Source organism: Falco cherrug, chromosome 1 (assembly GCF_023634085.1).
Source record: "Falco cherrug isolate bFalChe1 chromosome 1, bFalChe1.pri, whole genome shotgun sequence".
NCBI lineage: Eukaryota > Metazoa > Chordata > Aves > Falconiformes > Falconidae > Falco > Falco cherrug.
In genome coordinates, this window is record NC_073697.1 from 71,498,842 (window position 1) to 71,521,179 (window position 22,338).

At 40.9% G+C, this 22,338-nt stretch overlaps 1 protein-coding gene across 2 annotated transcripts; it reads right to left on the bottom strand.

The window, feature by feature from the left end:
* Positions 1-756: 756 nt before the first annotated feature.
* Positions 757-22,313, bottom strand: DAPP1 (dual adaptor of phosphotyrosine and 3-phosphoinositides 1). 2 transcript variants are annotated; one of them, XM_055700722.1, is made up of 9 exons: positions 22,181-22,313; positions 14,484-14,606; positions 11,842-11,975; positions 7,528-7,658; positions 5,427-5,474; positions 5,144-5,206; positions 3,261-3,346; positions 2,586-2,673; positions 757-2,144 (listed from the first exon to the last, which is right to left on the bottom strand). In XM_055700722.1, the coding sequence occupies exons 1-9, from the start codon at positions 22,240-22,242 to the stop codon at positions 2,094-2,096; spliced, it is 786 nt and encodes a 261-aa protein (XP_055556697.1). In that variant the 5' UTR covers positions 22,243-22,313; the 3' UTR covers positions 757-2,093. The 2 variants fall into 2 exon arrangements, with proteins under 2 accessions (XP_055556697.1, XP_055556698.1); XM_055700723.1 differs by lacking the exon at positions 22,181-22,313 and adding an exon at positions 14,712-14,859.
* Between the last annotated feature and the right edge of the window lie 25 nt (positions 22,314-22,338).

The window sequence follows — 22,338 nt, forward strand, 5'->3', positions numbered from 1 at the left end:
CTTATTTATGCCTGGCACTGCAGGTGGGCAAGGTAGGATGAGGGGAAACAATGATATTGGAAATGAGGACTGGGAATTCTTGGCTCAGAAACTCTCTTGGAGATTAAATGTTGTCAGGTGCCTCTCTTCCATTTAAACTGAGCTCCTGGCCTGAGCTTTCTGTTTCTGGTTATTACTAAAGCAGCTGGAAACTGAGCCCCAAGGCATATCTATATGCATTTCTGGCAAAAAACATTTGTGTTCAATCTATGGCCTACTTCTGCTGTTAGCTTCTGGTCAGCTTGTCCATGACTGCTTCCTAGGCCAGCCAAGCGCCATTTCTTTTACTGGCTTCAGTTTGTGACACCATGTGCTGAACTTGCTTCTAACATTTTTGTAACACTGCTTGTTCATGTGAAAAAGGGAAGGCTGCTTTTGTGGTTATGCTTCAAGTTTCATTCCCAAGCCATTTTCACAGAACAGTGATGCTGTTGGAGTATATGTTCTTTCTCTTCCCCTTACGTTGCCTCTGCCTCACACAAACTCATTAAAGCTTTTTAACTAGGTGGCAGATGCTAGTTTGTTAAACCACATAAGGGGAAAAGGAGGACAACACTTTAACAATACAGTATGGGAACACAGAAAAACTTTGGTAGTTTTATAATGACATTTTATTCAAAAAACAGTCTGTATAAAAATATTTACAAATATTTTGAATTTCTAAGTTGAAATAAAATCCTATTCCTAGATTCCAAATCAAGATTTTTTTTTTCTTTCTTCTTCTAATATGTTTTTCCTCGCTTCTTCAGCCTTCTCATGGTAAAGGCATCTTTGATGCCTTCATCTTCAAACACTGACCTTATGTGAGCAATGCAAAGCCCTGTGCCACAGTATTTGCATAGTGGGAAAGGTTTGCATACACTGTTTCAGCAGAAACTCGACTGGGGGGGAGATGGAGGAGGGGGGCCTCCCCTCTCCTCTCCATGTCTCCAGGAGGAGCAGGATTGGGACCCTCCAGCGTGTCAAACTTTGCCTCCAAAATGTAACATCTATTTGGACTACAGCACCAAAGTACTGAGCTTCCGCTTTTCAACTCCATAGCGAGCCACAATGCTGTTGAATATATATGTCTTCCAAAATATAGATGGAAATTTACATCAGGTTATGTAGAAGATGTATTCTTTTAAATTAATTTTTAGTGTACACAATGCTTTTTTTTAAATATAAAGCAAGCAGTACTTATTTCTAAACATAGTTCTGAACAAAGCCTTGTTTTTCAGTTCTGTGTGGAAAAAATACAAAATCCAGCCCATTTTCAAGGGGGTCTGTAAGTGGCTCAAATCATAATGCTGCTAATAATGCTGGTGGCTGCTGCAGGCAAAGCTTTCTGCAGAGCCCTGTCACCCATCCTTAGGGTCCCGTGGCAGTGATGTCACACATGTGCGGGGAACCAGATGTCTGTTTCTCATATAACAAGCTTGTAAACAAGCATGCTTGTGTGATGCTGCTCGCTGTTACCTATACATGCTGTTCAAAACAAGCATTCACTTGTAGCCATCACTGCAGTATAAATCTAAACCATACAAAACATATTTGGTCAGAACTAAGTGTTACTCATCCATCACCTTGAAAAGGGCCTTGAAGTATTCTCTGGATTGTAATGTACATACTATTTACAAAAATGCAATTACCTCTGTCATTTTTCTTCTGGTTTAGAGCCTAAAAGGTAATACAAAAGAAATATGTTTTCAGTAATGGGCTCAGAGTTACAGAATATACTGCTAATGGTTAGTTGTGATGGGACTTGCAATAAATTATCGAGAGTGCTCTGAATAACCACAGAAGTTTTAAACAGTGACTAGTTAACAGGTTTTTGAATTAAGTGCTTTACGGGCATACACCATGCATATCAAACCAGTGCTCTGATGCTGCAACTGTCTCCACATGTGTCTCAGCAGCCCAAGAGCACTCAGCTGTACAAACCCTTTGTGTCCAGAGCTGGATGCAAGCATCTATGTGCAGCTGCATGTGTGCCCACTGTGGGTGAAACCATCCTTATGTAAGCGATGCCTTCCCCTTGACAGAGGCAAGGAGCAGAAGTACTGGAGCTGCAGCTAGGAACTGAGGGTGGCATTGCGCTGCTCCAGTTGCCTCCGTATTTGTGACTAGAACGGAAAAACAATTTGTTACTGTTGGTCTGCATGCACGTGGATGTCGGTGAGTACGATTAACCCAAATACTGGTATTTTTAAGGAAGTAACACTTTCAAGCCTTTACATTGTCTTCTCATTGCCTCCTTCATGACCCAACATGCGGTCTGTGTTGATGCTTCATACTTTTTACCATCTACACAGTGACATCCTTAAAGGTGGAAGTAATTTCTTCTTCCTAACGTGTATGTGTGTAAAAACTGCATCCCAAAAAGGCTGAAGTGGGTTTGCAGGCATATACATTATGTAAAACCTATGTATTCCAATCTAGTTGGCCAGGAAGCCAGAACAAGTGCTCCCTTCTTGCAAATACTGAGAACTGTAGCACTTGGGTGCTACAATATCAGGGTATTTACGACTGCTGCCTGAGCCATGCAACACTGCATATCAACTTACCAGTTTCCATCGTAATATTTTAATCCACTCATCAGCTTCTATTCCAGTTTTCGCGCACAGGTAGTACGTCCTTAGTGGGAACACTAAACTGTAAGGAAACAAAACTTTTTCTTAAATTGCTAGAACAACTGGTAGTTCTTCCTAAAACTGACCCAGCTGGCCTGCACCAACAGTTGTTTAGTTGGAGCAGGGCAGGGAGGCTGTGCTCCTGTTCAGTCACTGGGAGGGAGGTGAGCCAAGAAGGGGTTGCAGCCAAGTAATTTACAGCTCAGGGAGACGCTGCCCCAGGCCCTAAGGACGAAAGACCCACATTTGGGCACAGAAGCCGTTACTGTGTGACCCGTAGCAATGTCTGAACTGGGAGCTGGACTGTACCCAAGTTCCACGGGTCTAGGTGATAATCATACATGCTTACAGAATTAGGAAAAGAAATGCCCACTATGCACAGGCCTACACCCTTCCTCCTCACCAAGACAAAAATCCTTTTGCCAGTGGTAATTTGGCAAAGCCATGCAGGACCGACAACACCTGGCTGACAAAACCAGGCTCATGAATTAGAGGAAGAGCAGGGTCACAGCCAGCAAGGGAGCTTTCAGAAGCACCCAGTGGTTACATTTCAAACTTCCCTGCCTATTTTGACCTTCCCAGCAAGGTGGAGAAAGTATGGCAACTTACCAGAAACAATTGACTCTTTCCTGGGAATAATCAAATTGCACAGCGGAGCATTCAGTTAAGTCAAGTGCCCGAATCGGTTCCGTGGCCTTGAAAAAAAAATAGTTTTAAAGTGTGAACACATGAAAACAAAAGATAAGGCTAGCTTGGTTCATCTTCAGTGTACCTAGACCTTTACAGGCACAACATGTTTTTCCAGGTGTAGGTATAATAGCTTTAACACCATAGACCCAAACTAGCAAGCATAACATCAGTGCTAGCTAATTGATCATCAGTGACAGCAAATCGAGCAAAATATAAAAAAAGCAGGACAGTCAATTCAGATCTAGACAAAAAACAGAGGAGCTCTCTGCTGCAGGAAAGTTTGAGCTAAGTGCAGGCTGCTGAAGTTTTGGTTGATGTATTATAATGTAACTGACACAGCAACAGATCTGGTATCGCTTCCAGCTAAAGCTTACAGAGACAAGGGAATGGTTATAGGTCTTATCAGGTGTAGCCAGCTGTTGGAGATTTAAGTAATTCCCAAGTGCTTTAAAAGGATGAAGCTGGATAAGGAGAAATGTAGAAGCAAAGCTAAAGCAGTGGTTGCAGCAGAAGTGCTGAGTGTGGCTGCACAAACAGTGTGTGTCTAAAGAAGTTTCTTGGGACAGGCCCGGGAGTGCTCAGGTGCAGGGATGTAGGCTGTCTCTCTATGGCTGCAGCCTATTTCCCTTAAAAATTTCATTCTTCCCAGGTATGAGTTTTTTGAATTGTTTCAGCCTCACACTGTTGAGCACCTCAGAAGAGGCAGCTAAAATAGAAGAACAGTTTGCTTTCTGGCCAAACACCCTTAGCTGTTTCTATTGCCCTATATTGGGTGCATGGAGGTTGTCTGTTGCTTTCTCACCTTTCCTTACATTTTCCTCTAGCTCAGTAGTTGTTAGTTATACACTACACTAGAAGAAAGCTGTTTGTGCTGAGGTGGGCTAACAAATGCCATCCCAGGGCCAGCACTAAGTTGCTCACCTGTAGGTGTCTGCAACCCCACAGCAACAATGGGAGTGCCAGGAGACACCAGAGCTACTGCCCGGGAGGTCATATTCCTGACAAAGACACCTCACCTGGTAAGTCACAAATGCTACTCAAACATTTGGAGTGCTGCCGTTTGAAATGTCATCCTGGAAACTTAATTCCAAGGTGGCTTGAACTGAAATGAAAATTGATGGAAGGCCCTGTAAATACATAACTGTTTATAAATGGTCATGTTTGGTGAGAGAGGGCAGTTGTGTCTGCTGTTGTATTAAAATCTGTTAGATGCTTGAAATAGGGCTTGGCAGAGGTAGACAGTTTGGCTGTGTTTATGAAGGAACATGAACTGGAGGTATTGTAAGGGTGGAGAAACTCTAGAAGCATTTCTTATTTTTATTCAGTTTAAGAAAGACATGGAACAGCAACTGTAAGAACACACTGGTTTTCCCAGATGCAGCAGGTTAATCTATGTCAGAGTGCTAGGATGACATTCTTAAATGAATGGTGCAACCACTTAAAATAAAAGGATGAAATCAAGGAATGCAAAATATCCTAGTATTTGCAGAAATATTTTAAGAGCACTGCTGTCTGTGTTGTGCCGGTAGCTTCAAATCCACTGAACAAAGCAACCAACAATGCACTGTAAACAATTCTATCTAGCAGGTAAGGCTAACAGAGCACAGTAAATGTTTTCCAGCTGTAAACCAATAACTTTCTGTTGTTGTAGTCATCAGCAAAATTCTGACTTTATTTGAAAGGTCTGACCGCTCTGACAGTATGGGAAGCTGTAACAGAAATGCAAGAAGCCAGAGACAAGAGGAGGCTACAGCTGCCTCTGTAGAACTACCTAAAGAGAAGAACTGGTGTTCGCTACTTACTGTCTGGTCTTTGAAATACTTAAGTTCATTCCTATGCAGTGTAAACCACCTTGTCTTCCAATTCTGAAAGATCAAGAACAGATAGTAACTGTCTTGTGAGAATTTAGCTAATGCTTCTTAAGAAAGGAAAACTTCTACAGCTGTTGACTTGCTCTGGTTTACAGTCGTGCTTGTAAATTGCTCCCCTCTGCAGGGGAACGCAGGTGGAGCTATTCCAATCCCACATTGTCTCTAGCTTCTATGGGTGATTGCAGAGTGGAAGCAAGGAGTAAGTTTTCCTTACCTTGACTATTTTGCCTTGTTTTATCAAATATCCTTCTTTTGTACCAAGCTGTGAAGTAACAAGGAAAGGGATCAGGGTTAAAGACTCATCTCTGCTTCTATTTCCCACATGTCCCTCTTTGTCTACATCCAGATGATGGAAGAGCAGCCTGTTCCTGGGAAAACTTCCCATGGCCGCTTGCCCTGTCCTTGCTCCTCTCACATGGCTGGACCCACTGACAGGGCAAACATGGGCCTGCACTGGCTCTAAAGGCAATCTCCTAGACTGTGCCTCTCAGCAAGCTTCTGGCCTGCATCTTCTCAAACAAAGTTAGCAAAATAGTTGCAGTTACAGTTTATTTAGTGAAGTTACACAGTTCCCTCGGTACATGTTGTAATGAGAAGCACCTGGGGTTTAGCTGACAGTGGAATTATCCACAGAAATTGCTCTTGTAATGCAGGGGACAGGGGCAAGTGCTGTTTTACTTAGCTATTTTTTTCTCTCAAACAGCCAAATGCATGAGAGGAGAAGCCTGTTACATTGAATGTAACTTACTGAAAACTGCTTATTGAAAAACTGGTTTTGAACTGTTTCTCTGCTACCATATGTGATGCTGAGACCCTATGACTTCTCAGATACTAAAACTTTGTAGACGGACCTAGCTGTGAGACTGCAGACCTCTGAAAACCAAATTCTTGCAAAGTTAATTACTACTTGCTCTTGAAAAAATTCTGCCTTTTTATTGGGTTTATGTGGAAGTCAAGTTTCTTTGGAGGCTAAAGTGGAACTTGGCCACAAAAGGTTGGTTGTGAGAACACATCAGAAGTGGTTCTTTCATCAACTTCATTAACCCACATTAACGTAACCCTTGCTCTTTTTCTCAAAAAATATAGTATGTAATTAAAATACTTTCCGCTCTGTTCTGAGCAATACTGTTCTGGAGAAACCACCTGTTTTACTCAGATATGAGTTACTGGGGATTTAAAGTCTCTAATTACTGTCCAAGTGAGTCACAGATGTCAGAGCAGGTGGCCCAAATGATATGAAGATGATCTCTTGTTCCTCACACCAGTAAGGCATAGAGCTTTTAACATGACACAGCTTTTTACTGTGCTCAAAATTACTAGAGCTGAAAGGACGGACGCTCTTCTGTCATACCATTCTATTTTGGGTTTAAGGCTGTGTCAGAATACAGCAAGATTTCTGCTTTAAAACAAGGTGATTCTAAAATAACAAAATCTAAGTGCCAAAATCCCCTTTTGAGTAATGTTGCAGTATCAGGATATAGATACTCTTATTATCTTGGTTGTACTGCACTTCCGTTTGGGGTTTCCTTTTCCAAATTTTTCCTGCCTGTCTTGCACATCTTTGAGTATTATTTCCAAAAGGTCACTTTTTAAACCAACCTAGAAAGTCAGAAATGCTCTTTCCTTCCTCCTGGTTAGGATGGAGACTGTATATTGCTAACTGGGAAAAATAATTCTAATAACAAAGACGACTGCAAAAATAATTAGTAATGAGTTTGTCTTCTGTCAGTACTACTATCTTTTTCCTGGTATCTAATCCTTGCATTCACTGAATCAGACAAAATGTGGTACATCCTATAGCTGTTACTTGGTTTTGCTATTTAGTGTATTCCTCTCCTCACCTGTGGGGGGTGAGAAAGACTTCCCACTTGCTGTAAAAGATGTTTTGCAAAACAAGGGTTTACTGCGCAACCTGACATACATATTGTTGTATACAGCCTGTTGAATGTTGTCAGAAAGATGTGAAAAGTGTTGTGTTTGTTTTGTGTGGTGGTGTTTTTTGTTGTTTTGTTTGGGTTGCGCTTTTTTTTTAAAAAAAAATTCTGATAACATTACTGCTAAGATGGCACTCTAAAATGGTCAGACTCACCCAGGTCAGCTGCAGACAATGTTTTCCCAGTGACAACAACTATAAAAGACTTTATTTGTCATGGGACTGTACTTAGCAAGTTTGTGTTTGTTTTGCCTTAGTCAGCAAAGACTTCCTGTATCTACAAACCCATAAAGGGATGAACTACTGGTGTTATTGCATAGCTTGCTCCAGCAATCATATTAAACTCCGACCAAGAGATCCCTCCCACCAGAACAAAACTTACTGAGGGAGCATTTGGAACAAGATCGCTTTCTGTTCTTCCTGTCTGCATTGCTGTGTGAACACGGACGGACTCATAAATACAAGGTTCTTCTACTTCCCGTGGGTAGGGATGCTTCAATACTATTAAGGTTCCTGGAAAGAAAAAGAGCAGAGGTAAGTCATCTGGCAAGACAGCCTTGGAAAATAACATAGAGTAGCTGCCTGTCTGTGGAATGGGTAACTTCACCTTCTCCTAAAATTAAAAAGCCATAAGAGCTGATAAGCTCCCCAAGATCTCTGCAACACCTCCTGTAAGGGGTTTTCCTTGGAAGGGGGCAGGACTCAGGCCACACCCATGAGAGAAAACAATCAGCTGCTATAAACAATTCTCCCATACTGATAAAGCTAGACAAATATTTCTAACATGCATCATCTGAATATTTTAGACTTTGTGGAGGGCTTTCTCTACAAAAATCCACCCATGCAATCTACAGAGGGGCACCTGCTGCTGGATTCAGTTGCCCAGTCTCACTTCCTTGGCTCTGTCATGTTGCTCAGAGCCCTCAGTATCTTGGGCACCTGGACCTTGCCTAAATCCATTCTCTTATCCCTGTACAGTGGAAGACAATAATTCTTACATCTGTGAAAACCCTCTTCACTTATTCTAAGCAGTAGGTAATAAAACCCCTTCTGCAATGCATGCATGGTGACAGCAACAGAACAGGACCATCAGACAGCCCTCAAAAGCATGCCTCCTGTCCTGCTTGAATCTTCTTTCCGGTCATGGAGGAACTAGGTAATACAGAACACATGCAAACACAGATTCCATAGTTACAGCTGAAATGCTGGCCTACGCTTTCACTGTATTCATGAAGATGTGACTACAGACATTATCACACCTGTTTACAGGCAACTGTGAAAACTTGGTGAAAACAGAAATATATGGTACCTTTTTAAAACCTTTAAACACATTAAATTCCCTTCCTGCACGGGAGGCTGGCTGGGTGGGTAGGCAGGATGTTAGACTAGATATGAGGCCATAACAGTCATCCTGGTTTTGCCAACAACCCATGGCTTGCTATATAAATCACTTAATCTGTCAGAACTTCAGATACAGACTTCCTAACAGTAAGCCCACATTACCATCGTGCTTGTTTTACCATAGCTCTTTCCAGTTAATAACATTTTGATGATAGTCATTCTTTGTTCTCCAAAAAAGGTCATGTTTATTGCATGTTCTCTACAAAAAAGCTGCATTCTCAGTAGTGAATTTTTATGCTATTCACAATAGTGAAGAACCTCCTTAGAACAATAAATGCTACACCATCTAGTCTCATTCTTTAAAAATAATGTCACAGCATACCAAATGCTGCTCCATTTACATTTTATGCTGATATTGTCAGCTCTTAAAGAGGAGGGATCCCAGAACTGTTAAGAACTTGGACTTGAAACCTACAGGTGATTGAGTAATTTGAAAGTGAAATAAAGTGTATTTTGTAATGGGAAGGGCTGCAAAGGGAAGTGGAAAAATTGTATTTGAAGTAGCCAACTGAAACCCGTTCACAGGCACAGGGGGTGTATGCAAATGTGATATATTCAACTTGTAGTAGATGAAAAGTCAAAATCGGTCTAACTTCCTCTGGCATTGCAGAAAAATAATGCTTTGTCATTTAAAATGAAATCGAGAACATGTCCATCACCAGTCTACAGAAACCACTCTTAAGCTGTAGCACAGCATCAGTGCCATCATATGTACACCATGGATAAAGTGCCCTGTTGCAGAACTTGGAGAACTAGTTTAACTTTTTATACACCATTTATTCTCTATTAAGTTATGCGTGGTTTTGCTCCACAGAAGATACTTGTACAGAATCATCTGGTAACTGTACAAAAGAACTAGTAAAATGTGCACTGCAGCAAGATTCTTCTTCTGTGTTTGTGTGTGAGTGCCGTGTGTGTGAGTGGCATCTATTTCTAAGGAAGCATACAAGTGAGTCTTGTTGCTGGAAATATTTCTTTTTTGTCTGGGTAATGACTTTATGTTTTGAAAATAATTTAGGTAAACACTGATAAACAAAGCACACAGGCAAAAATAACATGTTGACCTTGTCACTTTGAATAAAGATAAAAACATAAAAATATGATAGTATATTGCTTTAATCTTGTAACGGAATAGATTCAGCTTGCCTGTTAAACAATTTCACAGAACATAGCAGCCCCAATTTCCTTTTAATTATCTGTAGTTCAGAAGGAAGTGTATACATTACACTGCAGAAAAATAGATGTGAGACCATGCAGCAATTTGGAGTAGCAAATGAAGCTGTAGTAAGACAAGGTTTGTTGGGCTTGAAGATCAACCTGCAGCTGTCCCAGTACAAAAGAATGACTACATTCCATAGACCAGTTTGCAGGGATGCCAGCCTGTATGTGCAGGTACTGATCAAAGAGAGTCTGGTGTGCCTCTCCAGACACTAAACTAGTTCCAGTGAGACAAACTTAAATGGAAGATAGAATAGATAAGTTTCCACCATGTTGTGGGTCTCTGTCTTATAAAATCCTGTCCATAAGTAAGGAGGAGAATAAAAAACGTCATCATACTTCACTCTTTCATTCCTGCTCTCACAGTGTTCTATAGAGACACATAAGTATTACAAGGAGTAAGAAAAACTAGTTCAACCACTTTCTACAAATACCTGAGGCTAAAGGTCACTTGCTGCTTTTCACTGAAAGGAAGCGTGGCCTAAGAAATAAGACTTTGTTGCTGGCCCTTCTGGCAACCTGCTGTGTGACCCTGCGTTGGGCTGGTCATTCTGACACTTGGCTTAGAGTAGACTCTGATGAGCTCTTACCCCCTTTTTGATATAAATTGGTTACCACCCAGGAGACCTTTGACACCTGTATCTGAAGGGACATTGCCTGAGTGCTAACTCTCTCTTCCTCTCTACTGCTATCCATGGTAAGGTAAGTTGGAAAGTTTCTTGATGTTGTGTTCAAATGGCTTTTCTTATTCTGTAGCACATACAACTTAAAAGAGATTTCAGAAAGCCAGCAGAATCTGATTAGGGAGCTTTAAAGTGACAAGTGAGCCCATCATTCAGCAATGTTGAACCTGTCCACAGAGATCACATAACACCAATGCCTTGATTAATAACGCCTGTAACACATGCAGTAAAAGAATGGGGAAACACAAGTTCAGTGTCACCTGAAATCTTTTGCCTGTGGGTGCCTGTCTGATTTCACAGGAAAAATAGCTTACTGGCACAAAAGATGCATGTACAAACCCTGTGTTTGAACCACTTTTAAAAGCAATTTTTTAAAAAAACACTTTGAAAGATACAAGTGTCATATTCAGTGCACCACTGCTTTTTTCTAGGGGAAAAAAATTTGCAAAGCAACCCTTGAATTTAATACTTGAGATAAAAGAGTACTGGTGCATATTTAGTGTGTGACATACTACAGTTACTGCATGTGCTATTTCTCAGTTAACTGGTCTCTTGCATATATAATTAGTACTATACTGAGTTATTTGCATATACTTTCCACGCAGGATATTGAAGTTTTTGGCACTAGCTTGTACTGACACACCTTCAACACTTACACCTGAAGCTAAACCTAGAACTAGCTTTATCATGATAACATGCATCTATTTCTCCAGGGATTCTGGTCTGGTGGTGTTCAACTCACTTGTAGAAACCAGATTTAATCTTTTTACTCTTAATTCAGGCAGCATGTTGGCTGCTAAAGAAGTCTGTGTTTTTCTCTCTCTTTTTCTTAAAAACAAGACAAATCACTGTGATGGCATATGGCATCATCAGGCTGATCCACTGTAGCCAGAAAGGGCAAGGTATATACAGGCCACATTCCCTACAGGAAAGAGGAACATATCACTGTAGATTTCTTCCTTGTACAAAGAATAGTAGAGCTAAACAGTTTCAAGTCCCTTTTCCTTTTATTCTTATTGCGGGACTTCAACTGCATAGATGAATATATATTTCCTCACTAAACACCCTGCTTTGGTATTGCCTGTTTTGAGAAAGTTCTGTTCTTCGCAGTACACGTGTATTTCAAAATGCCTCCTTCTCTCCCCGAGAAATCAAAAGGAACTCATATCCCTGGTTAGCAAAAAAACAGTAAAGCTTATATGCAGTTTGTCTTCAGACTACTTTAAAGAGTTTTTGAAGAGGAATATCTTAGATATCTGAGCTTAACACAAACATGAATTTCTGAGGAGAAACACTTCAGCAGTAGATCTACTTGACAACATATCAGAAGGTCCTTTCATTTAGATGTGTGTGAAGCACGACTACATATTCATAAAACACATGGCTCTCCTTACCTGTTTCGCTTCCAATTAAAGGCTGATTTGCAAAATGCATGACTAATTCCTTCAAGCTAGAAAATTCATTAAATCCAAATTTGAATGATGTTCCTGTATGTTCAACATGGAAGTGTTTCACAGAATCTTTTCCTCTAAAATAAAAAATGAACATTTGTCAAGGCATAAATGCCAAAGGCATTTGGCATATACAACCCTTAAATAGCAGCTTCTACTATAGGAAATCTGGCTCAGATCACAAGATGACAATCATTGTCCTAGCAGTAATGCTACTGCCATTACTGTCCCTCACTAATACTCAACATACCTGAGATTCAGATTTACTAAGAAAAATCTAACTATTGCTTTACAGATATGAGATGATTAAAGACTAGAAAGGCCAAGTAAGTTAAATTAACTCTTGTGGCAATCACTAAAAAGACTCACAAACTTGGTTTCCAGCCTTCTGTCTAAGCAGGATGATATTCCTTCACTTACCAGGTTTTAGTCTTGGTGGTGTACCTATATTACTCAGTATATGTCTTACTTTTCAGATAGATAGCATCCCAATCTCATTGGAAATGTCTGTTTCTCTTTCAAAAATAGGCTGTTGTCTTTTTGCACCCAAACAGGGATTTAATAACCTAACTTTAGATACTTAAGGCTTTAGAATTTGTCTGCTTTGCCTCTGTACTCAAACAAACGGTTCCTCTATGGTGCGCACTATCAAATTTAAACCAGGGTTCTTTGTCTATTGGGGAAGTAACAGCACTTGTTTATGAAAGCTGATGGTATTTAGAGAAGTGTGCAAGACCTCACTTCCTGGACTGGCAACTATTTTGACTTCAAAAGACAGTGAAGTACCTCTCCTGTGAAAAAGTTACTTAGTTTCTTCTGTTAACAGCATCCAAAATAATCCAGAGAAAACTTTGTCTCAGGAAAAATGTGTGTAGTAAATATACTGAAATATGGCGGAGAAAGGAATTTATAGCATCTTTTCCATCGTTTGTTTCCACTTCCACAGGAGATGATAATTTCAAACAGGTATTTAAACAAATATGTATCTTTGAACAATACTTGTGATACTGTAGAACACGCCTCTATTGACCTCTCATATGTGTTGTGCTATGGTCAGCTGAGACAACATGTACAAGCCCAGTGCTGCCACAACCCTGCTGAAGTGATAGAGTTTTTCATCTTTCCATTTAATTTCACAAGAAATACAATGTTGCAACAAGAGTAACTGCTACTCTATTTCCTAGTTCCTTTTTAAAGTTCGCTAATTTAGCTGGGGGAGGGGATTTCAGGCTATATGTGATCTCTTTTTCCAGCTGTCAATAAAAACCTCAAGGGATGTCTAAGCATTGTTTCCTTTTAAAGCAAACTATAATAATGACTAAAGTTCCTTTTGAGGCAGAGGCAGAAAGTAAAAGCTACAGAAGACATTTTAGGAGAAAATGAAAATGACAGCTAGAATTGCTAAAATTATCCTTTCTACAAAAATGTATCAGAACAAAATTTAATTATTATTCTAAAATTAAGTTTTACTATTAGTAAAAAAATGGAAATGAAAACTTAGAGTTAAACAAACAGTAGAAAAGTATTAAAACATTTTAAAATCAAAATCAGTATTTCAAGGGAGCTGCACCACCAAAAATCTAATGTAACAGAATAAAAGATCAAACTCCAGACTGGGAATTTCATTTCATACAGCAATGCAGTAACTCTTGTTCCCACAGGGAGAGCTGAACAAGAGATTGGAACTGGCCTGAGGCAGACGTTTTTTTTAGGTCTCCTAAGGATAGAATTTGTTAAAGCAGCAAATTTATTTTCATTATCTAACACTTTAGCTTTTATTTCCTATTAAAAGAACAGCTATTTACATTTTGGTTTATTACAGTAAGTTGTTTCCTCAGTGCTCTTTAAAACTAGCTTCAATATATATATATTTTTAATGGAATTGTCTGAAGTAAATTACCTTAAATAATGGGATTTTATATTTTAAAGTAAAAACTATTAACCAGCAAGACAGTGATTAATTAAAAATTACTCTTAAAGAAAGCTGTTACTTACAGATGATACTATTCTTTTTCCCCAAGACTTGCACTCAATTCAGTCATTGCTACTCTGGATAGTCAATTTTTAACATCACCTTCAGATCTGCTGGTGTCCCACCCACCCCACCCCCAGGCTTGTTGTGTAAATGGCTGTCTAATAGTGGTAATAATTTCAGCAGTGTATCTACAGGACACTTGCTCCCGGATCTTCTCTCAGAGGTGAGGGAAGCAATTCATACTTCCCTTTTATACCTCTGGGAAAGAGGGTATGTGCAACTTGCACTTCTCTCAACTTCCAAGCTTGGCATACTGCAGAATGAATACCTACAGCCAATCCATGGAATGATGTTTTTTGCCATAAGATTAATTCATAGTTTGGAAAAATAACAGCAGTTTTCAAATTCAATCCATGTATTATTTTCTTCTAACAAAATGTCATTCAGCGGGATTACACTATCAGGAACACATGCTAAAATAGTTCAAGCCCTAGGAAAAAAACTGCAGGTCATCTTAATGCATGAGATGTGCAAACAAACATGGAAGAGAAGATTTTAAAACTGCTAGCTGTGCAGCATTAGATAAATTCACTTCTGTCCATACTCTTACCTGACAGAGAGCGAGTACAAATCTTCCCTGTCATTACTCTTCCTCAAGAGGTAGCTTCCATCCTGCCCATTGGAAAGCAGCAGTGCTTCTGCTGCATGTCGGGTAAGATTATCATGATACCACCTGGGAAGACACAAGGGGTTAAAGCATCATTCATCCAGCTCTTAACTGAGAGCTTCTGCTGCGTTATGGAGCCAAGTTAGAGAAAGAGGAAGGGCTGCAACTAACACTGCTAAAATTTTGAATTACCATCCTTCTCACAGATACAGACAGGTTACACAGAACTATGCCGCTTTCAGCAGCCTCCTTTCAACAAACTCAGAAAAGTATTTTTTGTTAACTATGAAGTTGCGTACAAACAGCCGATTGTTTGCTGAATCTAAAAGACTCTGCAAATTCAACATGCATGAGCAACAAATTACCCAGGCCTATGCTGATAAGGTGAAAGCCATTTTGGGGTGTATACAAGATCCTTTGTCTATTTTCGGAATCTGTACTTCCTGACATATCTACATGCATTGGTACGCTTCCTCTTTTGGGGCAAACTGGCAACACAAACTCCTCCCAAACTCTCAGTTTCCCACAGCTCAGTTCATCTGCACTGCTGAGATCTGCAATTAAATGCATTTGCCAAAGCTTAAAATTTTCATTTGAAGCATAACATTCCTTAGAAGAAGGAACAGAGAGGGGGACAAACATTAATTGATAGAATTTGAAGTGAAAGTTTAGAAAATCTCACCATTGCTGTGCTTGGCCATTAGTGGTCTGAGCAATGCAGGAAAACATCTAAATGCCTGCTTCATTCAACTCCAGTTAAAACTAACTTCATTAATTTTTTTAGATTAAAAATTCCACAAGGAATTCACAGCAAAAAATCCTACAAAGATGATCATCAAATGTTGTTTACAGCTTCGTTTCCATCCAGAATTATTCACAATAGAAACACCTGATTTCTTTCAATAGAAAAGGACCTCATTAGAAATGATCCTGAGAACAAACACACAAAAAAGCTGTAGCTATAAAAGGCTGGAGAGTCAATCTGTAAGACATGCTGTGTGCAGATATTAATGATAGTTACATACACACACCAGAACCTCTGGTGCAGAAGCAGCAGGGGGTACTGTACCCAGGGCGTGCTCTGCAGGGAGCAAGCTTTTCCCCTCTTCTGTATGCAGCGAAATGGTGTCAAGATTCCCCCTTCCTTTCAAACTGCGTGTGCCTGTAGTGTTGGGGTCAAAGTCTATTACTGTTTCAACCAGAGAAATACAGTTTGACTGAAAGCAGAAGTGTGATCAGAGCAGTTTCTGGCCTTTGTATTGTGGCAGTCTTCAAACTGAAATGAAGTGTAATTGTACACTCTTTCTTCTCATCAGTTCATCAAAAGTTGCCACTAAACTTGGCATCTCACACAAAGTTTTAATTCTGAATTTAGATGGCTGCCTATTTGAAAGGCCAGCTGGCTGATAAATTGCTTCATGAGAGACTCCAGACTGTTAACCCTGCAGAAGACAAGATCCATGTGAAACTCAATACAGGCAGGGTATTGCTGCTTTGGCTCTAGAATGCATTCTGTAGACCATCTACACAGTAGAATAAAATAATGAATATTTAAAGATCAAAGTGTCATCCTCTGAAACACCTGTTAGCCAAAATCTGCTTTGGGATTAACTGCCCAAGTAAGTAACAGCCAAAGGTCAGATCTGTCCTGATGTGATGAGGATCGTATCAGCATGCACGCTTGGCTGGACCTACAGATGAGAAGACAACTCTGTGGTTTTGGGTCAAATTTCGTAACACTTTCTCTCAATTCTGTGCAAAAGAAACATACATTGAGAAAATCTGTAAGTGGTCATTTTCATAAAGGAGGTGTGTTCAGTTTGAGGTTGCTCATAAGTGCACTGTTATCTTATTTCCAGAAAGCCTTTTACTAAGATTTTAAAATGGAGGTCCCTTAAGTTTAAAAAAAATGTTGCGTTTAAATCTACTCTCTCTTTACACAAAGAAGGCCCATGACTAATGAAATTTTACTGCTATGCAGAAAAAAAACCCCACCAAAAAACCAAACATCAAACCAACAACAAAAAAGCCCACCCACTTAATTGGGAAAATAATATTGTTTTAAAGTGCAGTGTTAAATCTTTGCTGACAAGTTTGCACCAGTCTTCTTGCCTAAATATGCTGTCTCAGACAAAAATCTCTCAAATGTTACTGTGTTCCTCTTGCTCAGCTTAAAAAGTAGATGTCATACAGTAATACAGATCTTAACGTCAAACTATCTGTGTTATACATATCTATATACTTTTTTCTCCTCCTGTCACAGATGGTTCAACCAGTAACAGTTGTTGGGTTACTTGGATATTTCACTGTGAAAATGGTCACTCACAATTTGTTCCAATTGCATGAACACAGGTAAAATTAAAAAATGCTGTGGAAAATTTAGCATTTCACCCAGACCACCAGGAAGGTAAATGAATACACACTTACACAAATAGTTTGCTCTCCTAATCAAGCCTACCTGATGACACAAATACAAGTAAATAGGACTAAAAAGAAACCCAAACACCCCTGTGGTTAGACACTACTAGGTACACTTCAGTTGAATTTAAGGGGAGGGGGAATTTAAGTCAGAAAGGGAATCCTTCCATTTCTCTTGTTTAGAAAAAGATGTTCTAGGCAGTTCTTTCAAATTTGTGAGTAAATCAAGGTGGGAGACACGGCTTATCCAGCAAGACACTGTAAAGGGCAGTTGCCTTTAAGTTTTGATTGTCTTCTGAGTGATACCAGGCAGAGGAAACTGCTGATAGAAAACATAATACTGTATCTACCTTCTTGTTTTCTTAAAACAAGAAGTTAAGGAAATCAAAAGGCTTTACAAACACCCATCTGTTTGAAACCCCTAGCAAGTCCTTCAAAAAGGTTGTCTTGAACCACAGTGCATACCTTACATATTGGACTGTTTCTGAGAGGTCCTTCCAAAAGTCATCTTTATTTGACCCAATTTACGGAGTCTTGATTTCACTATAAAAAATCCAGAAATATGCCCTGTACTTTGATACTTGTGAGACTGAAAATAACCAGTTGTGTAGAAATTGCCTAGGGTTCCTGATTCAGATATCTCTGAAGAAACACAAGAAGACAGACAAAGGAAAATCCCTCCCTGCTTCAGGGCCACTTCTGCTGGGTAGCCTAGCCTTGCACACCCTCCTGTCTCAAATGCATACATACTTCTGGGAGGGTTTTCTTTTCTAAATCTCTTTATTCCATATGTGTAAGCATGTCTGTGTTGTCAGTGCATGTTGTTGAAGGACCATGCTATTTTTCCTGCTCTTCGGAGTGGAAGAGTCTGCTGGGCCCATGAAAGCATGTCTTAAGATGGGCACACAGACCTAATGAGACTACCTTTGTTTCTCTTGGAAAATAAAGCATTTTCAGAAATCAGCCTATTCTTTAGATCAGATTGCATCGGTGAGAGCATAGGAAAGGCTTTACTGATACTGCTGTCAAGAGAACGAGAATAAAGAAAAGAGATACCCTGTGCCCTGGACAACCAAAACTCAGGAGAGCACAGAGCACACATGCCCTAAGGATCTGATCACCCAGTCACCAGTGGGGTTCTCCTGTGGGGTAAGCTGGTGGCTGCCATAGAACAAGCCATGGCTGTGCTGGCCAGCTGTACCACTGCAGCTACGCAAATCACCACAACTCCAGGACATGCTCATGTTAAAATCTCTTCTTTCATTAAGATCTCTGTGTAGTTAATGCAGTGACTAGGCCTCCCTACACAGTGGTGATGATCAGGAGTATGTTACTGTGATCTTTAGGATGGGAAGCTCCCTCTTCATCATCCTCAGAATATTCATTTGTTCTTTTCTTTAAGTGGTGCATGAGTTGACAGAGCTCTAGAGAACCTACAAAAGGGTGATAACGCTAAACAGAAGTTATAGGTGGCATACAACCAAATTGGTATTTATCAGACATCCCTTCAATGTGAAACACTTAATCACACACCTGTGTAAAGTACTTTGTTGGAATACAAGGCTGCCATTTCATAGGAAAAATAACTTAAAAATAGAAATATATGGAAATAACATCAGTGTATCCAGCCTTAGAGTTCACATCTTCTAACTGTATGCTTTCACTAGTTCAGCTGCTGTTTTTCACTTCTTTTTTCTCTCCCCCTTCTCTCAATTGCCTTTGTTCTGATTTTCACACATTTCTTTTGCCCACTTTTCAGCCATTATAATTTGCCCTTGTTTACATTAGAAATACAGATGAAGAAAAAAATTTCTTATGACCATTTGCCCTGTCCCAGTCATACAAGTTACTCAGTTCCCCAATTTTATCATCATCTGATCTAAGTCTGTGGCCTAATTTCTCTTCTGTTACTAAAACTAAGCATGAAGTATATTGTTCAGTCTTACAAATACCATCTGTCATGGTACTGTCAAACCTGGAGCAAGAGAAACATAAAAGCTCTGCTGCAAAGGATGATAAAGAATGCTTGGACTGCAAAAGAAAAAAAGCTACAAAAACTTACTTCCTCTTGCCCCATTCCTTTCACCTCCAAAAGACAAACAGTGTCGCTCAAGCTATGCTATGTTGGGATGGAAGTTGTGTTACCAGACCAGCCTGTAATTACTTGGATGACCAGATATTCCACATTCTCAGCTCTTGCGCAAATAATGTGAACTGCAGCGTGGAATTCCCCGAACTCACATCATACATGGTCAGCTACGAGAGTTGCACGCTGCTATGTGCAGGCTGTCCTTTTAGCAGTAACAGCAATAAAGGCAACTGGAATAAGTGTTGACTCCATGAATAGCCAAAGAGATCTTCAAAGAAGAATCATGTCGCTTTCCTTTTCCTTTAAGCTAAGATGCTGTTGTTTCTTTTGACAAAATTCAGCACTCCTTTTTAAATATGTTGGTAGGCTTAGGGAAGAAATTAATGAATGAGGTAACACATTTTTGACAACATGGTCTAATTCTGATCTTCCATTTCATTAGGCATTAGTTCCACCTATAAACTCCTTGACAATAAAGCTGACAGTAATCTGAATGTTCACTTTGAACTCTTGATTGTTTGACCACCCAAACTCTCCAAATAAATATAAGTCACCATCTACCCTCAGGCTGAATGAAATAGTTTTTTTTTAAAAAAAAAAAAAAAAAAGCCAAACCCATCACTCTTGCTTTTTTTTGTTGAGATGTAAAAGATTAGAAAGTGCATCCTTACAAATACCGAGGCTCTGGAGAAAAAAATCCAATCTGATAAACTGCTGTAAATATTTCTATATCTTTTAGTGACTGTGATTGCCCCTGATGATAACTGGAATTATTGAATCTTATTTCTTTATTTTACCCCTGTTGTAGATGTATCCCATCTGTCACAAAAAAAAAATAAAAATCAGTATAAGCTTTGCATATATCGATATTTTTTTCTCCCTCCCTCCTGCCTTACTCTCACAGCTCCAATATTTTCAGTGTAATTACAGGAGCATTAATCTAGAAGAGTCCAGAAAAATACCAGGTCTCCAAACCTAGCAGAGTGTCAGAAAGCTTTTACGCTGTACATCTGCCTACATTGCTGTCAACTTTCCATGTGGCCAGCGGACCTGGTAAACTATGAGGATACCCCAGTACCCACCCTCCTTTCTCTTAGAAGTAAAGAAAAGGTCTTTCCCAGTTCACACTTCTTAAACCTTCTCCAACTCCTTTGATATTTACCCAGTAAAGCAGAAGCTCTGAAATAATCTGCTTCACATTCCCCCCAAAGGCATGTGAATGTCAAATTTGTTCCTCATTTGAAAGACCCTTGTCTCTGTTAGTCTTTACTATGGCAATAACATATATTCCCTACCAGAACTGGGCCTCAGTTGCGCTAGATACTGCGTTGGGTCTAAGGGAAACTCAGCACTGTGATAGCTGATTTACATTAAGAGATCTTTTATACTATGCTACCAGAATGTTTGGTGTGTGAGGACTTCTTTTTCTTCTTTAGTAAAAAGAAGAAAAAAGAAAAAAAAAAAAAAAGACTTTAGTACTAGTCAAAAAAGCCTGGGCTTTGTTTAGTGATTTGAAGGGACTCTTTGCTTGGTATTGCTTATTCACATTTAGTGCACTTCACTCTGCCACAAAATACTAAGCATCTCCTTCAGGGCAGTGTGTTAAAAGCTTCAGTTTTCTATTGAAGTGAAAATAAAATAATGAAGCTCCAGCTTTAAAAATGCATATTTGTAGCCTTCTCATTTGTGAACTTTCCTTCTCTCTGGTACTACATGAGGTACCACATCAGACTGCAGCCCTACAAGATCATCTATGAGGACAAACTCCTTGCCAACCAGCGAGGCTGTTTATAAGCACAGAATCAACTCAGGCCATATAGTCTAAATGAATAAAAGTCATTGGGAATCATGCTTTTCACAGCAGCTGCAACTCTTTCTTCCCCCCCGCTCCCCCCCCAGATATTATGCTCATCCTAAAAAAGTCTTACAGATGTAAAGTATATAATGGCCACTGCAGGTACCACTGCAAAGTGACTTCATATTTGTTAGATGCTCTAGGTAAAAGGTATTTCATTCACAGGTTCTTCTAAATATGGGGAAATATAAGCAGTATCGAGATACCAATTCCAAGTCTCTTTGTTGCACTCCAGTTCCTCCACTAAGTGAATTAATCACAAAAATAAACGAGTTGGTCCTTATCCATAAGTTCTCAGAAAGCAAAAAACCATACTTTTTGAATTTATTCTTTTTCAATGCAGAAGTGACATCAGAACCTTTTTGCTCTGTCTTTGCCTTCACTGGCGCTTTTGCTTTGTTTCCCGCTCCCTTTGCCGCCAGCGATCCTTCCCCCTCCAGCCTCCCTGCGCCCACCTGTTCTGCTCTTCCAGCCCGGTTCCTCCTCACCCGCGGCAATGCTGCCGGTCAAAAGTGACCCGAGCCGCCCTCCTGTAAAAAGCAAAACTAACCGGTAGACAAAGTGGGTGGGTCACATCTGACGGGGAGCGGGGCCTGTGGCAACTTTCAGCTTTCCTTTTAGCAACTTGGGTTTTGCTTTTGAGCGAGGGTGACATCCTCATAACGGCTGCAGCTGCCCATGGCTCCCAGCCCGAAGACCGCGGCGCCCTGGGGAAGCCGGCTGCCTCCCGGGGCTCGGCAAGGGTGGCCGGCAGGGCAGCCCCTCGGGCTGGGCCGTGAGGAGGCGGCGCAGGGAGGGCACAGCTCTGCCGGGGAGCACGGGCAGCTCCGGGACAAGCTCCAGACACGCACAGCCCTGGCTCTTCCCGACGGAGAAAGTTTCAATGCCGCAGAGCTTCCCTGCGCGAAGCTGTAGCGTCTAACTGTCCGCTACGTTTGAAGTGCCTGCCTGCACTCTAGTTTTTCTAACCATTATGTATTTCTCCCACTCACCTGTGGCACGTCAGAATCCTCTGTAGACGGGAGCCCGCCGGCCTCTCAAACCCTCCGTGGGGGTGAGGCCCCGGGCTTCCCTGAGGGGCTGCACGCCGTGCACGGCGCCCTTCGGCGGGCTCGTTACAACAAACCCCGGGTTATCTTATTCCTCACTCCCTTACCCTATTCAGCAGCCAGAGCCAGTAGCTCCCACCCTGCCGGCTCCCGTCGGTTGGCCCGGCACCACCCGAGGGCCGCCAGTTCGCGCGGGGACCCCCACGGCGCTGCCCCAACCGCCGCTTACCCGAGCGCCTCCAGCTCCTCGTCCAGAGGCACGGCGGGACGCGGCTCCCGGCGCTGGGTCATGGTCCCGGCCCGGCTCCCCGTCTCCGCCCCGCCGGGGGACGACGGCTGCGGCCGCGGGCCGCTGAGGAAGTGCGCGGGCGGGGCCGCACCTCCCGG